The 19,208-nt window shown below is 53.5% G+C and overlaps 3 protein-coding genes across 3 annotated transcripts; 2 read left to right on the top strand and 1 right to left on the bottom strand.

Annotated features, from left to right (window-relative positions):
* Window positions 1–6,298: 6,298 nt before the first annotated feature.
* Window positions 6,299–8,404, top strand: HRG_07155 (ATP-dependent DNA helicase PIF1; the record flags this gene model as incomplete). Its single annotated transcript, XM_044865626.1, has 7 exons — window positions 6,299–6,527; window positions 6,609–6,699; window positions 6,754–6,776; window positions 6,831–7,147; window positions 7,372–7,694; window positions 7,858–7,901; window positions 8,145–8,404. The coding sequence occupies 7 exons, from the start codon at window positions 6,299–6,301 to the stop codon at window positions 8,402–8,404; spliced, it is 1,287 nt and encodes a 428-aa protein (XP_044719588.1).
* A 339-nt stretch (window positions 8,405–8,743) lies between these two features.
* Window positions 8,744–9,889, top strand: HRG_07154 (ATP-dependent DNA helicase PIF1; the record flags this gene model as incomplete). The annotated part of the gene is made up of 6 exons (XM_044865625.1): window positions 8,744–9,037; window positions 9,086–9,154; window positions 9,209–9,359; window positions 9,408–9,502; window positions 9,594–9,750; window positions 9,804–9,889. 6 exons carry the CDS (start codon window positions 8,744–8,746, stop codon window positions 9,887–9,889), a joined length of 852 nt encoding a protein of 283 aa, XP_044719587.1.
* A 2,728-nt stretch (window positions 9,890–12,617) lies between these two features.
* HRG_07153 (uncharacterized protein) lies at window positions 12,618–13,022 on the bottom strand (the record flags this gene model as incomplete). Its single annotated transcript, XM_044865624.1, has 1 exon — window positions 12,618–13,022. One exon carries the CDS (start codon window positions 13,020–13,022, stop codon window positions 12,618–12,620), a length of 405 nt encoding a protein of 134 aa, XP_044719586.1.
* Between the last annotated feature and the right edge of the window lie 6,186 nt (window positions 13,023–19,208).

Here is a 19,208-nt window from a genome sequence, read left to right as displayed (position 1 = left end):
GCACAGCATGCAGGTCCGTATCGGCAACGTGCTCGCATCATGAAACGCCTGATAGAAATCTCGCACCGTCGACACCTTCCTCTCGAGCGGTATTGGCGTGCACCACGTCTGATCGTTAGACAATCTCTCCTTCAAGGCAAAGTCTTCCTCCAAAAAGCGCAGCACACTCGCCAGGTCTTCGGCCTGCAGCTCCCGTCTCCTATGCCTTCCGATTCCACTTCGGACCTGTTTTATCGCGCGCCCATCCCGGCTAGGAAGACGGGCTCTCTTCTCCCGCCTCCGGGACTGCCTCTGTCCGCGCAGCGAGCCGTCCGCTGCCTCTGCTGCGCCATCGTCCACACCCACCTGTGCCCTTGGCCGCCGAACCGGTCCCCGACGGAGCTTGGGCAAACCCCATGCAATCGATGCTGCAAATTGCGCCGTTCGTCTTAGGTCTTGGAAAGTCGTATCCTTGGGCTGGATAGGTCGGAGCGTCGGTCCCTTTTCGAACGAACACCCGGGACACCGCCGGTCGCCGCCTTATCTCCCTGCCCGTCACCTTCAGGACCCTCTCCTGGGGCAAAACGGCCGATGAAGGGGTGGACTGTTAGAGCCCACTGCCCCCTGGTCTCCACGTTCTGTAGGCAACACGAACCTCGGAAGCGGACTCGGTGACTGACGTTGCGCGGAATTTCCGCTGCTGACCAAATTACGGGACTTCCGTGCTCTGCTTGACCGCAAACCGCCTCGCGGCGGTCTTCTCGGCAGTGACTTTGCGATCGCCTCTGCATGCTTTCTCCATGCGGTTTCTTCGACCGCAGACTGCTTAGGCTGAATCAGCCGGAACGTTAATGCTTCATTCGCCACTGATCTGTATCTCCCGAACCGCCCCAACCTTGTCTCCCGTGCTCCGTGCCCTTCTCGGAGTTGCCCTGTATCATCTCCGCACCCCGAAACAGGCACTCCCCGTTCCTACCCTCTTCTCCATCCTCGACTGACAACGAACAGGCTCCACGGTGAGCGGCCGCCTCGCCTAGCTTCCTGCAGGACTGTCCGCCATGCTACTGCCTCCTCGACGTCGACTAGCGTGGATTGGCAACAAGCTAGAAAGTTTTGGCTCCGGAGCACTTCCACTTGGATAATCTCGCTTCTTGGCGTACACTATTTCTTTCCGAGTGGGAAGCTTCCTAACGATCACTACTCTCATGGCCGTGGCGTTTCTTCCCTTATAATGCTTGCCTATGGTACCGAAGCGATGCAATACTACTACCCTTTGTAATCCCCATTTACCCTCCCTATGTGCGTCCACCGTCCCGGCCCTCGGCTGGTCTCCACGTGCGACCTGCTACCCCAGCTTTGCCAAAGGCGGCCCTTCCATCGCCGTGCTCTCTTTGCGCACTCCAGCGAATCCCTGGCTACTGCCGACCTCCGGCACATGGGGTGGCCGCGCCAACCGCCCGCCGCACACTTCCAACCATACTCTCCGGCCCTTCCAACGCCGTCCCACCCACCTTGCGCATCAGTTGCTCCATCAATATCTGCCACTCCACCTCGTCGAGCAACAGCCAAAAGGCTGCCGGCGATAACATGTCCACGGTGTCCTCGTGCAACCGGACTACCCGGCTAGGTTTGCTCCTCGCCACCACCAACGTCGCATCAACGGCCTTCATGCTAAAGCGACAGCCAGGATCCCCCTGCCTGTCCTCTTGTAGTCGCTAGCCACCGGAGTTTCGACTTGCAAACCCTCCTGGAGAGTTCTCGTGACCAACTCGCATCCTCCTCCTCAGGTCGTCCCCTATATCCGACTTCACCGTGTCCCAATAGTGGACTCGACACGGTCGGCACCCGCCTCGCTCAGCCGCACGCAATGCCCATCCAACTACCGACGACCGTCAAAAAGGGACCCCTGCAATACTACCATAACCTCTTTCTTTCCTTCACTCTCATTCGTTATTGTCGCCTTTGCTATCTACTCCATGCAACGATGACACCGAAGGGTACTGCTGGACTTTCTTTCTCCGCAGACTTACCCACACTAACCTTACTGTTCGCCGACCTCCAACTTCTCGCGACATAGTCATCACCCCTACTCAACTTCCAACCCCCGGCTCCCTACTTCACTCACGACCATAGAACCAGATGGTCGAGACTGTTCAAGAACCTCGCCAGCTCATTCCCGCATACCCCCGCTTCTGATCTATCACCTAGGTAGCATTCTCTGACTCTTAAGTCTCCCCGACCCTAGCCGCGAGCCCTCTTTCGAGCAGCAAGAAAACCTGCTTTATAGGATGCCCACCTCCACTCTGCGTAACCCTCATTTACACTTCCACGGTGACTACATCTGCCATGTTCTCACGATGTCGGCCTCCCAGCTCAACGTCGATACCTCGTCCTCCCCGCGGCAACCTCTTGACAGCCAGAAAAATGCTGGCGCCGACATGTCCATGATGGCCTTTGTCCAGCCCGGCTGCCCGGCTAGGTTCGCCTACCAGAATGAGCATCGTGTCAAAGGGCTCAACGCAGAAACCCTAGCGAGGTCTTCCTTCCCACGCCCTCATGGCTGTCGACTCCGGAGTATGCAGCAATCCGGTCAGATACTGGCAATCCATCGACCTGCATCTTCTTCAGCCTTAATATTTCCATATACAACCAACAGATAATCTCCTCGGAATGGACCGAACAATGGTTCTTCATGGTCGGCCGTGTTCATCCCTTTGCCCTGACGTGGGAAATCGAGCGACGTGATGGCTTGGAGTCGGACGATGATAACATCACAGAATACACCGTCCCCGCGCTTATAGTCCGCGATCACAGCTACCAACCGTGAGTCTATGCTCCAAATCTCTCTGTCGCCACTGCCCTCCCTGACGATATCCATAGAATTGTCACTCGCACCTCAGCTCGGTGGATACTTTCCCAACGATACAACCCATTGTCTCCTTCACGGGACCTGTCATCGGCTCCGGCCGCGACCTCCTGCATGGAAACTCGGCTGCGGCCCTTGACGACACCCAGCTGAGCTGCTGCGGCTTTGTCCAGCTCTCCACCTTTATTTGTCCTGGGATTCCCGGCAAAACCCCTTCAAGGGCTTTCACCCTTCCAAGTTTTCGTCATCTTCCCCATTCACGCTAATCCTTGGACCTCCTATGCAAGAAGATGACCGAGAGGCGCGACAGCCAGTTCCAGTCGAACACTCTCTTCACCTGTACGGGCAAAATCGCCGGCTTACTGGATCACCAGATCATGAAACATGCCCCGGCTTTCGACCAAGACTATATCTTCATCGTCGTCCCCGACACGTGGACTTTCCACGACAAGGCCATGTCCGACCAGGCTTCTGCAACACAACTACTGCCGACGACACCCAAGAGCGCGGTCGGCAATCCCTCGGACTATAGCGTTGCGTTGGCCAGGTTTACCTCTACGAAGAAACCCAAGGCCGCCCAAAGCCCCGCCTCCCCCACGCCGCATGCTTCTGGCCCAGTCGATCCCTTATGCTGGCATCAAGTCGGTCATTGCCCGATCCCTACCAAACCCCAACCAAGAGACCGCGACTTTCTCCCGAAACTTCCACCATAATCACCGACTGTGACGGTCAAGACTCCCCCAAATCCGATACCTCCTCCTTTCTGTCCCCGGAAGACCCCGCAGAGTCAGAGACGGACACCGAACAGGTCAATCACCAAGACACATCCGCCTCTGGCTCTATCAGACCTCCCGCGTCGATATCTTCCCGACCACTGCGCGCCCGACGTCCGCCCAAGAATATTCTCTAAACTTTAAAGCATCAAACGAAACAATACAACATGACAACATGTCTCATCATCCTCAAAATCAACTGCCAAAGGCTCGAATAGCACATTCTCTTCTCTTCTTGTTCTCCTTTTCATGAAGACGATCAAGTCAAAACTTCCCCAATATACTCCTTATTCTGTTTATACCTACGACTTATACCGGTAGCACATGTAAATTTTCCGAGCCTTCCACTCGCCCAGACATGCATTACCCACTCACATCTCTCTTCAACCCTGCCGTCTCTCCACGCCCTTTGAGTTTGCGCCTTTTTTCTCCCTCCAGCGGCCTAGCCTGCCTCCCCGACGCTCTGTCTCGGTTTCACTCACGATAATGCTCTACGTCTCTCGCCGTGTCTCGTATCTCGACCTCACTCTTCTTCCTGTCTCCAATCTACTATCGCCAACTCTCTCTCTCTCTTCTGTAGCCAACTCTTCTCCGGTTCTCTTGTCGCCAAATTTCGTTCCGAAAGGCTTCTTTGCGCGAGCCGCGGCTGGCGAGCCTTCCTCTCGTACTCAGTCAGAAAGCAAGGCATAAAACCTCCTCTGATTGGCTAATTGGCCTGGCCCGTGCTCAACTCGTGCGCGGATTGGTCGACTGATAACGTCACCAAAGGAAGGCCCGCAAAACTACCCTGAGCGTTGACTAGGAAACTAGCTTGCTTGGCAAAGTCTTCAGGAGTTTTCAGTTCTTCCTTTCTTCCATGCGGTCAATTTGTTGCGTTGCTATGCACGATTTTGACTGAATAGCCCCCGTGCCCCATACTCCTTACACTAAACTACATGGCGGCTGCTCCCCTTTTCTGTCGAACCTGTCAAACCACATCAGTTTGTTAACGGTATCTAGGCTCACACATGACCTCCGGCTGCCGGCCTACCTCTCAAGATTCCTGGCTACCCTGTCTCCGGGAAGCAGTGCAGTTTCCTCCCTGATCATTCAGACCTGATCTAATTACCTGAAAGACAGCCTCCCCATCGAGATCTATCACGGTATTACACGTAGGACGTCGCAGAGCCTCCCTGCCCGAGCGAAATCGAGCAGTCTAGGTGTTTATGGTGTGGATACATATACAGCCAGATGGAGGACGATATACCCCAGGCGGTTCGGAACTGCCATACCTGCAAGCAATACCTGCCCGAAGTCGAATTTCGAAGCGTCAAGGACCCTACGAAGTTTACAAGAGACTGTGCTAGCTGTAAGGCACGCCGAAAGGAACGGGTAACCGAATCTCGAGCCGCCGTTGCCGCAATGCGGAATATCGCCTTGAGGCTATCGCCACGCAGAACCAGGAAGAGGACGGATTCGCTAGCTAACCTGACGCCTCCAAAGCGGACTGCGCCAACGCCTGCGTCTGTGAACGGCCCACAACCTCATGTCATGCCTGCTTTATTCCGTGGCCAGGCGCCTGCACTGGGACTGCCTATACCTCCGCTGGGGCCATCTACCCTAAGTGCTGTTGGGGGACCTTCCCCTATCCCTCCTACCCATGTCCTGCCAACAGTAGTTCTGGGCACGCCGATTCAAGACACTGCTTCTACGGCACCTGTTGTGCAAGGCACCCTGTACCACAGGAATCGCTTCCTACCACTCCTTCATTATTGCCACAGTGTCATCGCCGCGGCCGTTATACTCGTCAAGGCACACAGCCTCAAGCGCGACAGTTTGGTCAGAGTATTGATCCGCCTTTTACAGGTGACCTTAACTTGCCTGCCCTTAGTGAGGAAGATCAAGCTCTTGTGAGGGAGTTCTATACTGCGCTGAATGACGACAAGATGCATAGTTGCATTCGTTGCCAGGAGCGTTGGTTCGATATGAAGCGAAATAGCTTGAAAATCTGCAGCCGCTGCATTGGTCGAGACAGGAAGAAAACCCCTCACGAGCCCTACTTCTTTAGCGCTGCGAACAACCTTGACTTCGGGAAGTCCCGGCAATCTACCTGATCTAACAATGGTCGAGGAGATGCTCATTGCTAGGGTTCACGTACACGTGAAGGTCCTGCAGGTACGTGGCGCTCAATATAAATATCGCGGTCACGTTGTCCACTTCCTTCGCAATGTTGGCAGGCTATTTGAAGAGCTCCCAGTCCTACCTGAAGAGCTAGATATCGTCCTCCTGCGGCCTACTAATATGGAGGGCGACGTCGCTTCCGGCAACAGTTTGCTCGCGATTTCCGGGTACGCCGCCCATGCCTGTTGGCCTGGCTGCATTACCTACAACGCCACCACCCGGGCTATCGCGATATCGCCGTGAGTCAGGATCGCCTGCACCGGCTTCCTCTTGATGGCAACATAGTTGCTTCCATTGCCAGCCAAGTGGCTGACATGCCTGACGGCGAGGTCCCCCAAGGGCCCGTTGAGGAGGCTGTGGAAGAGGATCCTAGCGACGCCGACGCATCAGCGATCCCGAATTTGCAAGTTTCCGATACCGAATTGAACGCTCTGCAGTCCCGATTTCTTGATGGTGCCCCTAACCCTGAGCGCATGACTGATCTGGGTATATGCCGCGTAGCGCGCAAACTCTCCACCGGATGCCGCTGCCTTCCATTCGCAGGACCCCTATCGACGAATTCAACCGTTCCCAGCCGCTGCTAACGCTCGCGTTCCCTACCCTCTACCCTGACGGCAAGGCCGACTTCGTGGAGCCTCGCCTACGGAGCATCACGTACCAGGACTACCTTGGCCATGCGATGAGATGGCATGACGGACGTTTTGCCCGCCATAAGACGTGGCCTTTCGTCGCCCTCAACACGCTGTTACGTGCGCAGGTCCGAAAGCGAAGTGACTACTTCGTCAAGCAACGCGACAGCCGCCGTCAACCCCTTACACGCGCTGACCTAGAGGAAGCGATGGCTGAGCCTGACGAGCCAGAGGCTCAGGACCTGATCCAGTCGATCACGCGCCAAGCCGCGGTAATCAGGGGCACCCGGCCGTATTGGTATAAGCAAAGAAAGGAATTGGAAGCATATGCCTACAATCTGGGCAGACCTGGCCTTTTCGTTACTGCAAGTGCGGCCGATTACCACTGGGAGTCCCTATATCGTCACATGCCTCGATTCCAAGAGTGGAAAGCAGCTCCTGAGGCGGCGCGCATGGTCCTGTCCCGGCAACTACTGCGAGACAACGCCCACATCGCCGCTTACCACTTCCATAAGCGTTATACGCTGTTTAGGACTACTGTCCTGAAGCAGAAGTTCAACCTAACGGACTTTTGGGGCCGTTACGAGTGGCAGGGCAGGGGTTCCAGTCACCACCACGGCCTATATTGGCTAAGTGGCCACCCAGACTTAGATCCTGACAACGATCAGTCCCGGGAGCAATTCGCCCGCATCTGGGGATATCACGTATCTGCTGTCAACCCAGAGCCTCAGCGAATACAGGCGCCTGGGAAGGGAATCCTGATCGGCAATCTATTGGAGCAGCCCCTTACGGTTCAGTTCCTATCAATGGTGGTCAACCGCGTGCAACGCCACCGCTGCAACAACTACTGTATGCAGCTCAATAAGCATACCAAGCAGGTGGAGTGCCGCTTTGGATTTCCTCACGGACAGCGCCTGCTAGCCTCCCTTGACAAGGTTCCTCATTCTAAGCACTGGAACTTCAGGGCGAGAGGAACGATGGCCAGATTAACCACTACAACCGCTTGCTTACCGTTGCGTGGCTAGCCAATACAGATGTTTCGCCCTGCACGAGCCTCCAGCAGGTAATCGATTACGCGGCCAAATACTGCTCCAAGTCGGAAAAGAAGAGCGAGTCTTTTGCCCAGATTGGGAAGGCTTTGATGTCCCGGGTCAAGGACCACAACCCCCTGATTTCCTTCACGTCAAAGCTCCTTAATCAGCTGGTTGCTGAGCGGGATTACTCGAAGCAGGAGGTCAGCCACTTGCTCCTCGGCCTGCCGTTACAGGAAGGCTCACGAACCTGCCTGTACGTTGACTGTCGTAATCCTGACAGGCATTCCCGCTCCTCCGTATTGATGGCGATGAGGTTGACGAGGCCCCAACGTTTTCGAAAAGTACTGTCAACGCCCGGAAGCCCTAGCGGACCTAAACTACGTCTCCTTCCTGAAGTGCTGGAATTTCCGCCCTAGGGACCCTTCCAAGTGGAAGCAATGGCAGCCAGGCAACGTTAACGGTAGGCCTCGTGTGCTGGTTTACTTTCCTCGCTATCAGGCTGCTCCAGAAGGCCAACAGTGGCTAGATTACTGCCGTGCAAAGCTAACATTAAACCACCCACATCGGCGGGTTGATGATCTCCTCACATTTGATGGCCAGCTTTTTGGTTCTCACGCTGAGGCCTTCTCCTATTGTTGGCAGCACCACAGTCATGGTGATGACCATTACGGTCGGCCAAAAGAGGCTCGATTACAGCCTCAAGATGATCAATACGAGGCTCTGCCTGTGGAGGAAGAATTTGATGACGAAGACTGGATTCGCCTCGCCGCCCTTTACCTGACAACCCTTACCCAGGAGGATCTTGACCTACTTGGCCGCCGCGATATCGACGTCAATTACGACTGGACACGGCATGTGGGTACTTATCCGGAACTTCGAGACGGCTACTGGAAAGACCTTATCGCTAGCCACCCCATGGCCAACGATGTCGAGGTCCTTGGCCTCACTGGCGTAATACGCTGAACCCACAACAACGGCTCGTGTACGACACATTCATGGGTCACTTCCAGGCGCAAAATCCTACTCAAATCCTTCTCCACGTTGATGGCGGTGGTGGCACAGGCAAGTCATTCCTTATCAAGGTGCTTTCTTCCCATCTTCAAGCAGCCGCCCTACCGAATTCTAGCCCTATTTGCCGCGTGGCGCCAACAGGCGTTGCGAGTAACCAGATACAAGGCAGCACCATTCATTCGTTGCTACGCCTCCCAGTAGGTGGTACTTTACCGACCTTCCCCAGCCGACGCAGCCGCCCTTCAGTCCCGCCTACGGCACGTCAAATACCTCGTTATCGATGAAAAGAGCATGCTAGGGCTTGAGCAGCTCGCGCGGATCGATTCCCGTCTGCGGCAGGCCTTTCCACAGCGTAGCCTCGAGTTCTTCGGTGGTGTGAGCGTCTTGCTTGTGGGCGATTTCTTCCAGTTACCACCAGTCCGACAGAAGCCCCTGTATTCGACTAGCACCAGCCTGTCTTCGTTGGAAAGGAGAGGGCAGGTGGCCTACCGGCTATTTGACCGCACCGTCTTCCTGACCACGGTACAGCGCCAGGTTGGTGATGACCAGGCCCAGTTCCGTCAGGCGTTACAGGAACTGCGTGAAGTCAAGTTATCTATACCATCCTGGAACCTCCTTAGCAATCGGGTACAGGCCAGGTTGACGCAGAGCGAGGTTGACGGCTTCAGGACCGCTTTGCGAGTGTATTCTACAAAGGCCCGGGTCAACCAATACAACCACGAGCATATGGTGCACCTCAACGCCCCGGCAATACAGGTCGAGGCAAAGAATCAAGGCAACGGCGCGGGACAGGCATCAAGCGACAGTGCTGGCAACCTATCTAACAAGTTCCCTGTTGCTAAGGGCACCAGGGTGATGCTCACGACTAATCTGTGGCAGCCAGCTGGCCTAGTTAACGGTGCTCAGGGTACTGTATACGATATCGCCTGGAACGCAGGCGCCGACCCGTTGGAAGACCCCCCAGCCGTTATTATGGTGGACTTTGATAGCTACGACGGACCGCCGTATCTAACAACTAACGAGGGCAGGAAAATCTCACCCATCCTCCCAGTCAGGCGAGACTTCCTTGTGGGCAACGAGACCTGCGCTCGCACGCAGTTTCCTGATGGTGGCGTTTGCTATCACTGTTCACAAATGCCAGAGCCTAACGAAGGATCAAATAGTTACTGATCTCGCTACACGCGACTTCCAGGCCGGCATTAGCTATGTTGCTGTCTCACGGGTTACGTCGCTGCAAGGCTTACTCCTTGAGGTGCCTTTCGATCGTCAGAGCCTCTATAACCACACGCCGACGGAAGGTTTACACGCCTGCGTTTCCTACGTACCGCGTTCACGACTAACTATAAGGCAGGGATGAAGATGCGCCTCGCTGACCAACAACGGCGTCAGGGTCAACAGCTGACCGACCCACCATATCCACCACGCTACCTTGACTAAACGGCATGTTCCTCTAAGCTGCGGGGAAAGGGGAGGTTCGATATATAGTATATAGTTATAGTTAGGTTGGGCCTGTTGGGAAGCAGCAGAGAGACTCCCTAACTATCAGTCAATTCCCTCAGTGCAGGTTTGAAGCGGTTTGAACAGCTGGTGTGCCCGCGGCAGGCGAATGGGGGGTTCTAGGGGGTCTCCCCCTAGGAAAGTGAATTGCAGGTTACGATATTTACCCTTCGGGCTGGATATTCAGCCGTTAAGCCCCTTGCCTTGGCAACTTAACGGGTGTTCGAAGTATTTTAGTCTATCTATACTTCTAACAAGCTAGTCGCACAACACCACGGCTATCAGGATGCTCGCGGTCGACTCAGCTGGACGGGTTGTGCACTGCCTCGGCCTCAGTTGATTAGAGTTTGGGACTTCCCCGTCCGCAGAATCATAGTTGCCCATCTCCATGCTAATGCGATACCTAGAATCGTCGTGGCTGTGCCGTTGCCGTCTTGACTGAGCAGTCCATTAGGTGTTAGACTGGTCTTGACTGGGGAGCCTTCCTTTGCCGTCGTTGCGAGTACTAACTAGGGTTGTTTAACCAAAAAAAAAAGGGAACGGTTCCTAGCTATCCTCGGCAACTTTAGTGCAGTTGGCTGACTAGGCGCCCCGCCTAGCTTCGGCCAACGGGTAAAACCCCGTAGTTCCAAAACCAACCTACTTATGCACTATTCCAAGGATAGTAAACAGTCATGAATGAGTCTTGTCACTCCGCTGAGTAAAGTCGAGGCTCAAACCTGACCTTGTCCCGGTCATCTATGCACTTGCAGATGATCCGCTCAACTGAAACACCCGCCGCGTATCCCTTTGAGTGCGCGGGAGGAGCAAAGAGGTCACGAACAGGGATCTCGGCCAATAAGACCACTAGACGATCAGGGGTACATTATCTTACTAGTGTGGAAAAGCTCTGATGATGCTGATTCTAGCTACTGGCCCCATCCCTAGTGGAGGGGGGCGCGCAGACTAAGAGACCTGTGCGAGACTGCAATCCCTGCAAATAAGGGCTGCACCTTTCTTTCACGTATCAGGCATGCGGGGCGGGTCGCACCCTTGCAGTTAACTTAAGATTTAAGCGTACTTTTTGCAAAGGTTCCGAAGATTGCCTAAGAACTAAATCGAGACCCACTAGAGCCAACCCACAATCCCCACCTTAAAATGGGGGCGGGCACGAGTAAGTTTGGTAGCTGTTGCCTGGCAGGCAACTGTCGCGAAGAACGGCCCATGGTCGAGTCAACAAGGTCACCCATGGGTAGCTAGGGCAGCAAGGGAGCTGATAACCAGGCCTGAACGAGGAGGCTGGAAAGATCCTCTTAAAAGACTGGAACGTCTCCAGTCAAGAGGCTGAGGGTCCCCAGCCTCCCTGAACACATTACCTTTACTACTCCGTACGAAAGAGGGATATAAATAGGGGCTTGGGTTTAGGGCAGAAATGGAGGAGGACAGAGACGAGGAATACAATGAAACTACACAATATGTCCATTCTGCAAACTTTCTTCGTGAGAGCAACAGCGGGCCAAAGGCTCGCAGGCTCGCAGTAGCTATCTAGCTAGCTATTGAAGGGAAAACAGAACGAGAGGCCAAAGAGCGACTAAAATACAAAGTGTAACGGGCAAGCCGCTTTAACGGCGGCTGCGCCGCCTAGCTTCTAGAACCTTCCATTGGCTCGAAGCTATAAAATGCCGTTATGCTCTTATGTAGTAGATTCTCTTTCTTTCTTCCTTTCTTCTGTATCTTGATAGTAAACAGCATAGGGACTAGTTAGTTGCATCAACTCACTAGAGGCCTTTCACACAAAGCGGTTGCGTAGTAATATCGCCACTTCATGAGTAATCATCCTAGGCAGGCTTGATATGCGACGCTGGACGACGGCTCGTAAAAAGTGGGACCTAGCTTGGCAGCTAGTAGCCCCTGATTGTCTCACGAAGAAAGTCAGCAGAAAGGGCATATTGTGTAGCTTCATTGTATTCCTTGTCTCTGTCCTCCTCCCTTTCTGCCCTAAACCCAAGCTCCTATTTATATCCCTCTTTCGTAGTATAGGTAATGTGTTTAGGGAGGCTGGGGACCTGGGGGTCCCCAGCCTTTCGACTGGAGACGTTCCAGTCTTTTAAGAGGAGCTTTCCAGCCTCCTTGTTCAGACCTGGTTATCAGCTCCCTTGCTGGCCTAGCTACCCATGGGTGACCTGGTTGGCTCGACCATGAACCGTTCTTCGCGACAGGTTGAACTTGCTTCACATGGAGACTTCATTCACGCAACGCCTTTTCACGTCTTGCTTCATTAAATAATGAGCCCTAGGTCTACTCATTCAGGGGTTCAAGATGAGTTGATTTCCGTTATCTGTGCCCGTTGTGGCGAGAAGAACCCGGCAAGTGACTTCGTAAGCAAACGGAAATCTGCTGGTACGGTAATAGTTACAATCTGCTAATTGCTTGGCTCGCGGAGTCGGCCTTCGGCTGGTTGTACCGCTTGCACCACCGCTCAAGTGCAAGGGGTGACGTAGTATTTTATAATGTATACAACTTCTACCGGTATACAAAATGCATTGGATAGTATACAAGGAACCCAACTCCTTGTAAGCTAAAATGCTGAACTGCTCTTCAGTCCATCATATATACACGGTGTCTTCAAGCTGCGTCCTGTCCCACGTCGTTTGTTCTAAGCAGTAGGAAACAGGTTTTCACTAGCTGTCTAGGCGGCGTTGGCTTTCTTGGCTTTCTTGGCGCCCTTCTTGCCCTTCTTCTTGGGGTCCCTGGCCTGAAGGGAGCCCTCGTCTTCACCAGAGAGCTCGCGCTTGGCTGCCTTTGCGCCAGCTGCCTGGGCGGCGTTGGCTTTCTTGGCGCCTTTCTTGCCCTTCTTCTTCTTCTTCTTCTTCTTGGGATCCCTGACCTCGACGGTAGCCTGATCAGCAGCTCCATTGGTCGCAGCGTTGGCATTGCTCACGCTGGCGATGTCTTCAGTGCGCCTAGCGTTGAGCGAGTGGCTGGGCTCGGTGATTTCTCGCTTGTCTGGTCCCCAGGCCTGATCGCCGGCTGGCACTGCCAGGGCGGTGCCGACGAGGCAGGTGAGGAGATAGGCGACGGCGCTGGCCTTCATAGTGACGAATTTGGGCAATATTGAAAAATTTCAAGGGGATTTACTAGATAATGGAGACTCTTTCAGTGCTTGGTGAGTATTCTCTTGTCTACAGAACTGTTTCTAGGGGAAATCGAGCCTCTATTTATACCCTCCGAGTGTTGCATCTACTTAGTCACGGCAAATTGTGGATGGGCGTCTCTGAAGCGGCCGCAGCAGGCAGGCCGCGTAGTCCTATGCTCCATAAATGACCACGAAACCGATTGTGCTTAGCTTCTAGGGCGTGATCCGTTAAACAGTGGCACGTAGGACAGCCCACCAGATTACCGACGGCTTAACTTAGAGGGCCTTTGGACCCTCCAGCCTGACGGAGGTGCGCGGGAGCCGTTCTTAGTACGGAGACAAGAAAGCCATCTGACGAGTCGCGGCATTTCTATTTGGAAGTTGGAGGGTTGAGCGGAGCAGAGAATGCCAGTCAAACAGTAGCACGATCATCCAAAGACGTGCGTATACCGGCGTGTAGAGACGCGAGCCGTCGGCTAGGGTCAAGGCCCCGTTGAACTCGAAGTTGAGCATGAGTTGGTGAATTCATGCGAATCGGAGTTTCAGGCAGAGACAAGAGACAACCAGTTTCTGGTAGCCCCGGACCCTTGCCGGTGGATCTGGCTAAAACAGGCAATGCGTAATAGTGGTGGCGGCAGTGGGCCAGTGGCGGCGCTGAACTCGTGTGCTTCGGATGGCACGGCAGAGACGGATCTGGACTGATCTAGTATCCGTATTATCTGCCTTCATTGTCGCAGGGGGTCCTGGGGACCGGCTTAAAGTTGCTGAGAGCCGTGATGAAGAATGGCTATCGCGCTTCAGCAGCGGCTTGTGTCATCTTTGGTGATGCTTCTAGTATGATATGCCTCTTGAAACGAGCAGAAGTTCCAACAGTCAGGGGCTCAGGGCAGTCAATCTAAGCTGACTGAGTAAGGCCAAGCAAACCAAGCTGCCCGTTCTCCCTAGTGTTTGACCATCGTATTGGGTGGGCAGCGTGACGTTCCTGACTTAAGAAGTTAAGCCCCTTGAGGGATTGGAGAGTCATATAACTAACTCCCGAAACGCACGCTTAATGCTAGAACAGTGTATATCAGGAACATCATGGCCGTGTACCATGACAATGTGCGCGAAACATTTTTGCGTGGTGCGCCGGTCGTTCCGACATGTAACAAGGTTAACGTACCTCACTGCGTCATGCAACGCACCATGTCATGCAACAGATTGTCCGACTGGCCAGTCGCAGCGAAAATTAATCCTGCAGCTGTCGTGAAAACGGGTTAACGATCTAAGTCCGAGGGTTACCTAGTCGGGCTGACTCTAGCAAAGGTGACTGAGAAGGATGAATAATGTCGTTGGTAAGCGGTGGTATCGAACCTTCTAGATGACAACGTCATCTAGGCGGCCTGGGTGGCGACATCGCCACCACAGACAAGTGACAGAACTATAAGAAGTCACTTTCTGTTAGAGAGGAGGAATAACAGAAGGACAAGGAACTTAATCTATTCATCACTTGCACCCTCTCTTCGCGAGAGCAGCCAAGTTCCAGACTTGCAAATAGATAAATCATAATCAAATCAAATCAAATCAAATTTATCCAAATCAAATCAAATCAAATTGCTCCTGCGCTGAATCAAATCAAATCAAATCGTGTCGAGAAGAAGGTCCGAACGAATTGAGGTCTCTAGGTCTCTCTAGGTAATACAGCTTGAAACCAGGTAAGAAGGGAAGTCTGCAGACTGTTCTTTCTTCCTCCTAGACCACTGAGGGGTCCGGAGGATCTCCTATTCGAACGGGGACCCTTTGAGGAGTCCGGCATAACTATTACTGGCTCGGGGACCTCGAGAGACTGAACTATCGATCTCATAGCTAGAAGAGCTATTCGATCGGGGAGATGGAGCTGATGTTGCTGACGTAGATGACTTACGCGGCCTTCAGTAACTGGCAAGAAGTGCCCTCTTCCTGCTAGAATGTATACTATACCTGAAAACAGGATATCAACTCGGGAGAAGCGTGGAGTGATACAAAAGGGGCTGTTTGGACGGGAAAAGGGCAACTGGGGCAGATCAATCAACAGATGCACATCACAGACTATCAGATCATCTGGGAATCTACCTACGAAAAGTCCCTTTATTCACTTCTATACCCACTTTTGATCTCTCCTTCGCGAGATCTGTTTTTCCTTCAAAAGCTAGCTAGATAGCTACTGCGAGCCCGCGAGCCTGTCACGGCACCAACCTGGGTTCGGTCACGTGCCTCCCTATACTTAGTCTAGACTCTGTTCCACCTCCGTAGTTTGCCCTCCTCACAGCACAACATAGATCTTCCCCGGCATCCTAGGTCTGCCCCGTGATAGAGCCTTAGGCCCGCAGGCCCGCCGCGTCATAGCCCTACGGGCTGCATACGCGTAATGAATCAAAAAAAAAGTGTGGCTGATCCAGCCATGATCTTCCAGTGAAATCTTCCGAAGTCTCCTTTTTCAACCGATCCTCAAGTTGCTCAATGTGCGGACCGTGGACCTTTTCCCACGAGAGTACGGTCTCGACCAAAGAGGCTTCCGCGCCTTTGGGGTAACGCTCGCAGAAGGAAGGTGTCAAAGTCTTTTGTCCGATAAAAGAGGATCTTATCGACACCGGCCTCGCGCATGTCAAACAGACTCTTCCAGACCCGACGACATCGACGCTGGTTTGCATCGCTTACTCCATAGCCGGTTTCGATCATGAATCTTTTGGTTGCGATCTTCTCGGCCATTTGTGAAGTCACTCAGGGGTCCCTTTGACGTAGGCAACTTGGTCGGATCAAGACATTTTGCACCTTTCTTGATGATTCCCTAGTAAATAGACTGAGTGTAGCGATCTAGGATATCATTGCCCGCGTAGACGGCGTGCTCCCTCTTGACGGCGTGCACAGCTTGACTGTATTTGAGACCAGCGAGCTGCTCAATGAAGCTCCGAATCTTCGCAAGGTTTGTCGTCACCGTGGTAGTTTTACTGAGATGACCATACTTGCCCAGCGCGTACCCGCTCTGTCACACACAGACCAATGCCATAACTGTCAATTGCGCACCACTTGTTGGAGCGCGCGTTCTACTTTTGGTGCAATAAGCCCTCCTGATCAATTACATACATCGGTTGTAACCGTTCTTCAAGCCTCCATCTTCTGTCGAGAAGAAGGTCCGAACGAATTGAGGTCTCTAGGTCTCTCTAGGTAATACAGCTGGAAACCAGGTAAGAAAGGAAGTCTACAGACTGTTCTTTCTTCCTCCTAGACCACTGAGGGGTCCGGAGGATCTCCTATTCGAACGGGGACCCTTTGAGGAGTCCGGCATAACTATTACTGGCGCGGGGACCTCGAGAGACTGAACTATCGATCTCATAGCCAGAAGAGCTATTTGATCGGGGGGATGGAGCTGATGTTGCTGACGTAGATGACTTACGCGGCCTTCAGTAACTGGCAAGAAGTGCCCTCTTCCTGCTAGAATGTATACTATACCTGAAAACAGGATATCAACTCGGGAGAAAGTTCGAGGGATATAAAAAGACTGTTTGGACGGATAAAGGGCAACGGGGCACAGATATTACACAGACCTCCTGGTCATATGAGAACCTACCTACGAAAAAGTCCCTTTATTCACTTTTATGCCCAATTTTTGTTCTCTCCTTGGCGAGACAGAGTTCTGGCAGTCTTCTCACATACAGGCAATTTGCGCACTTCTGCTTCTCAGATGCCTCCTCATCTTAGCCGACCCTCTTGTCACGAAAAAGAGAGTCACCTGCTGTTACAGGCGTACACGTCAATTGACGCATATGGTACAGGCAGGCGCAGGCTTCCTGACACCTCTCTTCACCGAACCAAGTCATCATGAAGCACCCGTGACCTGATCATGGAGCGGAGCAGGCAGGGAAATATGTTATCCATGGTCTCTTCCAGCTGGATACTCAATAATGGGGCAACTGCATGCATTTATCACCCGCGTCTGTATCATCCGAACGCTCTCGACGTTGGGTTGGCTGTCGTTGCTCGGGACTGCCATCGCCCGCTCGGCCGCCTCCTCCTGTCGCCTGCAATGTCTCAACCCAGTCCACTTGCCACGGCGTCGCGCAATTGGAATTGGGGCAGGCCTCTCCGAAATAATCAATTGGGGCTCTTATAAGGCAGGTATAACATCTGAACTCTCCACAAGAGTCCTTAATTTCTGTGCGGTGATGCTTGTCGATGGTTTCCTGGTGAACCCTCCGCAGGTGCCGACGTAAATCCTTTCGTTGGCCAAACGGGGCTGAGCGGGTACAGTCGAAGTAATCGCAGCAGAACAGATCCTCGCGGAATTTGCGATGTTTAGATTGCTTGCAATGTGAGCGCTTGTAATGTCCATCCAATTCTTCGCACCGCTGAAAGGGTGGTGTTATGCATCGCGGAAACAGGCAGCAGAAGGATGCCGCGTCTCCACCTTGAGAGCTGGAACGGTCAGTATCAGCTAACGAACCAGAAAGCGGAGGGGTGATTACGGATTGCTGTTGTTTGCATGTGACGATGTGTGTCCGTCCGGATCTGAAGCTTCGTCGACGATAGAAGGGGGTGTGAGGTTGTGCTGTGTGAACTGATGCAGATTCGGAAGTGACGGGCCATTCAAAATGTCATCATCGTCAATCATCGTCGCAGTCAGGTTGAAAGTGGGAGATATTTTCCAGGCCAGACAGCGATTTTTCGCGGCGCCCATCACGCATTTTCGTAGAAATGCCGATGCAAAACACTGCGCGTGATGAGCAGATTTGCGCGAGCGCAGTAACGGCTTGAGGCGTGTGCTGGGTCTTTTGTACGGCAGCTCTGGACTTACGACCGAAGTTAGCGTCTCATCAGCCCGGGACCACCTCCGAGTAGTACTGTATTGAATCCGTCCACCCAGCAATATCGTTGAGGTGGCCTCTGGACGCCCAGTCGCGCCCTGGGTCGTACTTGACTGCTGATGATGGGTCCAGTTTTCCTTGCCGTACTTGGGCGGGTACCCGTTCCCCCCCCCACGTGAGTTGGTGAGCCCAAGCGAATCCCAATAAAGTGGGGGCGGGCACGATTAGGTCTACCCCGTCGTCGTGACTCCTTCTGGAACCTCCCCACAGCCCTCGCCCACCGTACACATGGCCTCCATGGCGTAGTGGTGACACGTCTGGAGTTTCTGCGCTGCAGAGAGGTCGGTTCGAAACCGGCTGGAGGAACCCCTGAGTGAACAGGGTACACCCGGGTTCCCGCTCGTCATCAGGGCCAACGTCATGAGAGAACACCAGTTCACAACGTCAAGTTCAAAGAAAGAACCGAAAACAAAAAGTTAATTGCAACAGAAGAATCCGTCAAGTACAATAGGCGTACCAACCACCATCAATTACTAACACAACCAGCTTCAGCTTCGACAAATCGCGCTTCAGTTGCTGAGGATAGGATGCTGAACACTTGGAGAAATTGACCTTCAAGCAGGTCTGTCATGGAGCGAACAGTGGAATGGTTGGCGCAGCGTAAGATGATCTGTGGGGCTTGAGGTGTCATGCATCAGTGTATCGAACCGTCAATAGCCAGAACGTCTAGGCCCTATGGGAAGTATCCTCCGGGCGAAATAAATCCATACCATACCGTACACATCAGCCAAGCAATAGAAGAAAGACCCCGGCCCTAAAAGAGGCGCAGGCATGAGTCAACCCGACAGATAGCTGCGAGATGGGCCAAGCGGATGAAGAGGCTGAAGCAGACTCTGGAGTCTCCAAACGATGGGACTCGATCGCGACGACCGTCCTACACAGCGATTCCCCCGCTGGCCCTCCGAGAAGAGTCGAAGCCTTCGACAGCCGGCAGGGCTCAAGTCCGGTTGAGCATATTGCGCCTTGTGGGCAGTAGTGCGGCGAAGGTGAAACAGTGTCTGCCCTTGAGCGCCGGCTTGACTCGCTCCTCACAATTTTGGCCGGGAAATTGCGGCGCGGAAAGACTGCCTCTGGCACAAAGTTTCTAGAAGCTGGGATGATGCGAGTAATGACAGGCGGCTCATGGCCGAGGCCGACACTTCAGGAGTGGCAAAGAATAGGTAGTCCAGTCTCACGCCCTCCGCGCTCACGCCAGGCAGCCCATGTCGACTTTTCAACATCTTCATATTCCTCGGCTTCCCGGCTCTCTCTCGCCGGCAGACTG

The sequence above is a fragment of the Hirsutella rhossiliensis genome, assembly GCF_020360975.1.
Source record: "Hirsutella rhossiliensis strain HR02 chromosome Unknown scaffold00007, whole genome shotgun sequence".
Taxonomy (NCBI): Eukaryota; Fungi; Ascomycota; class Sordariomycetes; order Hypocreales; family Ophiocordycipitaceae; genus Hirsutella; species Hirsutella rhossiliensis.
This window is presented reverse-complemented; position numbering and strand designations above follow the sequence as displayed.